The sequence below is a fragment of the Triticum dicoccoides genome, chromosome 6B (genome assembly GCF_002162155.2).
Source record: "Triticum dicoccoides isolate Atlit2015 ecotype Zavitan chromosome 6B, WEW_v2.0, whole genome shotgun sequence".
In the NCBI taxonomy this organism is placed as follows: domain Eukaryota; kingdom Viridiplantae; phylum Streptophyta; class Magnoliopsida; order Poales; family Poaceae; genus Triticum; species Triticum dicoccoides.
The window spans coordinates 19,049,834-19,057,948 of NC_041391.1; the positions used below are offsets into that span (position 1 = coordinate 19,049,834).

Below are 8,115 nucleotides of genomic sequence, written 5' to 3' on the forward strand. Positions count from 1 at the left end.
TTGTTGGTTGTGTGTATCCCTCTATTCTTTTTATTTTCTTGTTTGCTTGTGTGTATCCTTGATGCCTTTGGACATCTTGTTGATACAGAGGCTGGGTGTAATTGGTATCTGCACGATATTAACATATTCTTTTTTGTTGAAAAAGTAAAAGAAATTTCATTTGGTAAGACAATTGAGAAAAACTATTAGCGCATGGAGATGTCGGCTTGTCTGGGAGCTCGGGATAGCACGAGACGCGACTGCTCACGAAGGAATCCAGATTCAGATTCTACAACACATCACTTGTTGCGGTGGGGGAGATTGCAACAATGGCTCACTTGCAAAATCTAGTCTAGATAAAAAAATTGCTCGTGAGCCATTTGATTAAAATCCGATCTGATAGCCATAGAGCCGGCAGGCGTACGCGTCGTTCTCAGTGATTTGAATTATTTCCCATAAATTAATATAGCACATCGGAAGGCATGCAGTCGAAGTTGCCTCTCCCCATGTCCCTGTGTCCGCTTGCAATCAGTGGCCATGGCCACTCGAGCACACATGCCGAAGCTCCGCTCCGGCCGCCGTCACCTAGCTATCCCGCTTCAGCCCCATGCTGCATCGCCTCCACCATGATCATCATTGCATTTGCAACACCCCTCCTCCCTCCCCAACAAGATCGAGCTCCTGCTCAAGGCCATGATTGCAAGCAATGCAACACGGTGACTTTCTACAACAAGACATTTGTTGCAAAAATCTTTGCAACAAGGGCTTTGTTGCAAAAAATGCAACATAATCATTGTTTCAAATGTTTCTGCAACGAGACTTGTGCTGCAAAAGGATTCTCCCAACACGACTTTTCTGTTGCAAAAGTGACGACGATGCTTGACCCGGAAATTGCGTTAGATCAGACGGCTCTTAGACTGGTGGATCTTTTATGATCCGCCTTAAAAAGATCCGCAGGCCGACGTGTAGCCTGGCCCTTAATTTATTGATTACTATTCCTGATGGTATTTTGTGCAGTCAGCTGTTTTTTTTATCTCAATTGTATTTGTGTCATTGTGAAAAAAATCATTGGGAAACCTCAAATGACTGTTACTTCTAAAATTTACTCCCTCCGTAAAGTAATGTAAGACGTATTAAAATAAATTCAAATTGTATTTGAACTCGAATGACTATTACTCTTAAATAATCTCAAAATGAATTTGAACTCGATCGTATTGGTGTCATTCCGGGAAACAATCTTCATTAGAGAAAACCCAAATGGCTGTTACTCTTAAAATTTACTCCCTCTGTAAATTAATATAAGGTGTATTAAAATAAACTCAAATTGTATTTGAACTCAAATGAATATATTACTCCAAATAAACTCAAATTGAATTTGGACTCAAAGGTTTTATGCAAAATGTTAATAAACTCAAACGATTTAGAATAAAATCAAGGTTGACCTAAAACCACGACACTTGTTTTGGATCGGAAGGGGTATTAATTATGCAAGGATTTAGTAAAATTTGTTCAAAGTCAAAGTTGTTTCAAACTTGGGACTGTTCTTTTTTTTTAGAGCTGCACTAGCGTTCTTTGCAAACCAGAGTGTAGCGAGCGGCCCAGATCAACCGAAGCCAGCCAGCCCACTCGACGGCATTCTCCTCCGGCAAGCTCCGCGCGAAACCCTAGCCAGCCCCGCCGGCCGCCGCCACCGCCGCTCCCCTCCCGTCCACGCTCTCAAGGCCACTCCGGCCACCGGAAGCCATGGCGCAGAGGGCGGCGGGCGCGCTTCTCCGGCGGTCCCTCGGGCTCGCGCCGCCGACGGCCCCCAGGGCCCTGAGCACCAGCACCGCGGCGCCGGCCGCGGCGGCGGAGGGAGAGGCCGCGGCTGCCAAGGCGAAGAGGAGCAAGAAGAAGAACCTGTTCGACGTGGTGCAGTTCCTGCCGGACTGGGGCGTCGGCTACAAGGTCGCCAAGACCACCTGGCGCGACGTCTCCTACCAGATCACCAAGATCAACCTCTACAAGGTCCTCATCCTTCTCGCTCATCCACACGAAATTAATCTCTTGTGTCCATCTCCCTAACTTTGTTGTGGTTCGTTGATCCGTGTAGGACGGCCGCCACGGGAAGGCGTGGGGGATTCGGCACAAGGCCGGTGAGTCTCTGCTTAATGCCCCCCCTGATTGATTAGTAAGGCGACGCGCACTTGAAGATCGATGTTGCTGTGATGTTCTTGTACTCCCTCCGTTCACTTTTATAGTTCGTTTCAGACAACTGCAGATGAGCTATTTTGCACCCTGTCTGAAATGTCTTCAAGGCCTTATAAAAGAGAACAGAGGGAGTATGAATGATGCCCGTTAATTGGTAGTTTGGTCGAATGTAAGAGATTCGCCAAGGTCCCCGGTGGAATTGTACACTTATGCTGCGCATTGATCTGTGCAGTTGTGTGCACTAGTATCTGATTCTGGTGGTTTGCAGCTTGTCCCCCTCGAATTAATTTGGTTATGCTTAACCATTCCGATTCAGGTGACATTGTCACGGTGGTTTGTAGTTGTCTTGATTAGTTAGTTTGATATTATGCAGTGCAGTGAGTTTAGGGCTTTAGGTAAGGTAAGAATATATTTCCAAGCTCAAATACTTGATGTGGATATGCAATGTGACTTACAATTCCTAGCTGTGCGTACTGTAGAGTGTAGACTGTAGTGTATGGTATCCTGGGGCGTCGTACTGTCTTACCAAGTAGCAACTTTATGAAGATACTCGACAACACAAAAACTAGTACGCGTGACAGTTCAACCAGATTTTAATGGATGCATGAATTACAATCGGTACGATTTTCAACATCGCAAGCAAATCATTCCTGACAAGTAACTAACCACTATCGTGTTAATGTTACAGGGATAATATGATTCCTCCACTAGCTTAGATGTTATATAAATTCTGATTAATATGGAACATCACGTCTTGTGTGCCTCTCTTTCATTAACATGGAAGATTCTACACCGACTTCTTTGAATTAGACAGGCAGATGATATTGCCTCCAAAAGGAAAAAAAAATAGAGGTTTGCTCTGTTTTTATGTTCAGTGCTGTGCCAACATATTCAATTGTTTGCTGCCCCAGTTACCCCAAGCTATTTTCTTTTCTTTTTCATATATGTCAATACCTGAATACCAGATAGATAGAAGGTGGTATTAACTGCCCTTTGATCATGTTTTCATGTTTACACTTACCGGGTCAGAAGGCATACTCATGTTCCCAAACCATGTAGAAACCTGCAACACACATAGAACTTAACGTGTTCCCAAACCTTGTAGAAACCTACCACACACGTAGACACTTAACGTAGCTGAAATAGTAACCGATGTCAGGATTATTTTCACCAGGTGAGGGATTCCTCACTTTAGCTGATCTATATGTTTCTCTTGCAGGTGTGCAAGTGGCCGACGCTCCGATAAAACTCAGCGGAGTGAACAAGCGTGGTTGGAAGTACATAAAGGCATCGCAGAAGACGGTGCAGGATACCCCCGCAGCAGAGACGCCAGCCGCTGCCACTGCCACCGCCACTGCTTAATTCGTTACAAGCTAGAACATTTAGAAGGCGGCAAAACGTGTTCCTGTAGAAGCGTAGCGTCGAACTGTTCAGACGGTCGGTTGATCTGCCGTCTTCCACTCTTTCATAGTTTCCATGCTTTCCAGGGTTTTAGGCATAGTTGAAAGGGCCCCGAATTGCCATGTCCGCCACGCTGTCTTGCTAAAGATGATGTCGCCGTCGAAAACATTTGTTTTGTATTTTCTACATTTTTGCAATGCCGCGTTTCCATGAGAAGGAACAAGTGCGTCGCCTCGGCATTAGTTTGGTTGGGGTGGGTCTCATGTAATAAAAGTTCATCCTTGCCCTGGTTCTTTTTTTTTTTTTTTTGAACAAGGATTCTTGCTCTGTTAAGACTCTGGAACAGGGTAGCAATTAACATATACTGCATCTGTTTCTTCATGCACTTTAGAGTGACGATTACCAGAAGTGATCCACGAGTGTTTCTTCTGGATGTGAAAGCCCACCTTTGCTGCAGACCATTTGCTTGGTTCACCATAACCGGATATTGCCCGTAAAACTAAATATAAAAAGTTCATAGTACAATTCATGTGAGCTTTGGTGAAGAACCCATCACTTTGACTGACCCAGGAAAACGTTTATCTGATTGAATTCAGTCTGAGACCTGAATCATATATAACTCATCCCTTCGCTATGTAGCGTCCATCGCCTTTGATATCCCAACCACCCTTCAACACGGCTTGACTGCTTCGCTATGTAGGCATGAACTGGTACCTACGCATTTTTCTTATCCTAAAACCAATTAGTTAGTAACCATCGGGCCACCCCTCGGACCTAGGTTTTGTCCGGCGTTTTGTTGCCGCCATGGCCCAGGGTTGAGTCAGCTGCCGCGCTATGTTATTGTACGCCACGAAGGACGCATGGGCAAATATGTTCTTTTTCCCAGAGTTTCTATTTTGATCTACTTATAGTTCTTGTAATTTTGTAAGTTCATTATTTCTGAACGCCACACATCGGAGAGGCAGATGCGGCGGGGGAAAGGTGTATTGCCCCGACATCATTTCAGGGTGTCGGGAACTGACCGTGTCCAACCGTCACTCCCACCGTCCCAAAAACAAGGCCTATTTAATTTTGTGTCTAAAGTCAAGGAACTACAATTCCAAAATAACATAATCAAATACACAACAAAATATGTTTTCATATTATATCTCTTTAATGTTGTAGTTGTCGATGGTTTCCCCGCAAACATGGTCAAACTATACACCATTAATTCGACTCCACACAAAATTTAAAGGTCTTCCTTTTGAAGACGGAGACTTCCCTCTTGTCATCGATATGGTTAGGCCGGTTTTGGTGATAGGGATCGTTCTGCGATCCAGGGACCTTGATTATTATGATGAGATATTCTGTAGTAGGTCCATGTCTTATTGGAAAAAATAGGAACAACTATCTCCCCGAGGGAGCCTTGAACAATTTTGGCCCTGCCTTTTTTCTTAGGAGACTAGTGGCTACCAATTCCCATCACCAATCTTTGTCGGCGAGGGTGCTGGTCCCCTCCCCCTCCGCTTGCCGCTCCGGCGGCAGGAGGGAGCAAGGGGGTCTCATTATTCCGTTCTGGCCTAGTAGGTAGGGTTAGGATTTGTCGGTTGTGGTGCGTCGTTGTGGTGGTGGGAGCGGCGCTCGGGTGAATAAATCTGCCTCAAATTTATTCCCACACCGGCGACGACCTACACGGCGACGCCTCGGAATTGATGGGAATGTGTGCTTGTCCTCCTTCCACCGTTCCCGTCTTGACGGTTATGGTGATGGCGGCGTGGATCAAATTTACGTCGGATTCGATTCCGACAAGTCGCTGTGAGGCGGTCGTCGGCGGATATGGTAGCACGCTAACCAATCGAGGCTGGTGTGCCGGCGGTGCCTACCTCAAGGTCGATTTTATGCCCTGGCCCCATCATCATGATGACGTGCGCTCCAGCATCAACATGGGGGCATGGAGGTTTTGTAGGAGCGTGGTGACTCCAAATTAGCAGGTTCCCGTCGGTGGTGGTGCTTCATCGTCGTCGCTCAACAAGCCGACGCAGTTTCAAGATGGCTTATCTCTGGCCTGGAGGTCTTCCAGGAGTGAGGATGGTGACTTCCCGTGCGCACAAGCAATGGTTTTGCCGGCTCCCGCAGTGAGCGGGGCGCGTCCTCATACCAAAAACCGAATTGGTTTCCCATTTGATTTTTATCTCCACTCCTAATGAAGGAGTCCCTACTTTGTTTCGTTTGTTCGCTCACCCCCCACCCCCCTTGATCGATACCTCCACCAGATCCTATCCCGACCGATTTTTTATCTCCCCTGAAAAACCGGTATGCATCAAACCAGGGAGAGAAAACCCATGCTTTCCTAATCAAATTCAATTTTTTATCTCCCCTGAAAAACGGGTAGGCATCAACCCAAGGAGAAAAAAATCCACGCTTCCCTAATCAAATCAATATATATACTTTCATGTTTTCCAAATCAAATCAAATTCGATTGATATATTGATTAGATTAGGAAACATAATTTTCCTCCATTGATTAGTACAATCAAATCTCTATTCCATTGATTAGTACAGAATTTTCATTCATTGATTAGATTATAGGAGTCCGTGGTTGTGATGATAGGCATTGTCGTTTCGTTTCGTCCGCTTAGGCTCCTCGCGTAGCTCCTCCCGCACAAACATGTAAAAAGGGAAAAATACTCCGACGCGGATTTTTGGGACATGATGGCACGCGATGCCGAAATCTCGAGCATCCGCATGGGCATCGTGATTGCTACTTAATATAGGCCTCTGCGTAATACGGAGCAGGTAATTCATAGGCCAGCATAAATACACAATGTTATACCTTGCATGCGTGGGCCAGATCTTATTTAATTTTCGTATGGATACCGGCTCATCTGATAGCGACGCCCCTTGCAGATTGGGTTAGTCATAATTGCTGTGGACGCAGGGCAGCCGTCCATTAGCACCGGCCTTGCTCATGGCGTGCCTTGTAGCTCTTGTTCGAGTTGCATCCCTATTGAGAGCAGAGCAAGAGTGATTGGCTTCGGCTAAGGTTCGTTGTGTCACAGTTAATGTACCACTTTGACTAAGCACACAAATTTAGCTGCAACCATGACAAACTTTCTATATACACTTAGGAATTTGTGGAGCTGATTTTGATGTCTCTAATTTGTCAAAAATGAGAATTATAATTTTTGATAAACAAGTATGATTGTGAAGCTGAGATCAAAATCAAAGCCGCAAAAAACGTATCATTATCTCATAACGGTGGTGCTCAAATATTCTATAAGCCATGTAAAAATATTTGAACTTTTATTCAGAATCTACATACTGATTTTTTTTATTAATGTTGTGTTTTAAAATTCAAGTTGTAATTTTCATGATTCGAGCTAACGATGAAGAATGAAGCTAACTGATTTTTTCTGTAAGAAAATGATACATGTAAAGATTTCAGTTGTAAATCAGTAGTCCAAAACATGTGACAAAATTAAAATACCAAACTGTGATTGTGGCCAGGGTTAACGAATCACGACCTGCTCCTAATAAATGAATACAGGCTGAGCAGGTAGTACACTGGATAAATGAAGCCATTAAGTATTCCTGGGTGCCTTGATTGCTGGCAGGCATTTACAACGTGAGTGAGTAGTTATAACAAGCAGCCAATACTGGATCATACATTGAGTAGTTTGGTCCAAACTTAAATTACTAGCTATTACATTAACGACCTTGGTGAGAAAATAAATTGCTGGCTGATGCATGGCTGGTTTGGATTGAGAAAAGGTCTAAACTGAAAAGTAAATGAAGTAGACGACGATTGCAGCCTGGGACTAAGTTTCAGTGTTTGTGGAGGAAGAGCACGGCAATGGCTGATGCATGGCTGGTTATCTTCTTCAGCAAAGCTTGATTATCTTCGAGAAGTGGGACATGGCAGTAGACTGTTGAGTGCGATATGAGTTGACCCCATCTGGTGCTGCATAAATGTATGTAGTTGTTCTCCCACTTCTAGAATAAACCAGAGCACGTAGATAGGGTGGCACTCGAGGCAGCATATGAGAGGAAGAGATGCAATTTGATTGGGAAATGGCGTGAGATGAAGGTGGTGGTCTGGTGGAGAGATAGCCTGGGACATGGATGAACACATGGTTGTGAAAGGGGTCGATTCGATGCTAGAAATTGTGTGTGAGAGAGAAAGAGCAAATAGTAGAAGCAAATTGGGCAGAGGAAGAAGAAGGCCTGAGTGATTTAAAGAAGGAGGAGCGTGGTGCAGGCAAGGAGAGGAGTATGCTGCTGCTAGCCGTTGTAATGGGTGACTGATTAATTGCATGTCGGGCCGTTCCATGCAACTGACGTGTGGGACTTACAACTGCCCCCTCTGATTTAATACAAAGATTATACGATGCTTACATGTGCCAGGGATATCATTATACAAGCTGGCTGTATAATAAGTGCACGAATTACATGGGAGTGGACGGAGCTGATTTCCTCCTCGTGTGGCCGCATGTCCACTCGTGATTTATCGAAAATACTCCCGCAAAACAGCCACGATTCACGGACGCCGAGATCGTTCCCCTCCCCA

The 8,115-nt window shown here is 44.9% G+C and overlaps 1 protein-coding gene across 1 annotated transcript; it reads left to right on the plus strand.

Annotated features, from left to right (window-relative positions):
- Nucleotides 1–1,594: 1,594 nt before the first annotated feature.
- On the plus strand, nt 1,595–3,664 carry LOC119325199. Its single transcript, XM_037598949.1, has 3 exons — nt 1,595–1,986; nt 2,072–2,114; nt 3,389–3,664. Exons 1-3 carry the CDS (start codon nt 1,723–1,725, stop codon nt 3,529–3,531), a joined length of 450 nt encoding a protein of 149 aa, XP_037454846.1. The 5' UTR covers nt 1,595–1,722; the 3' UTR covers nt 3,532–3,664.
- Nucleotides 3,665–8,115: the final 4,451 nt, after the last annotated feature.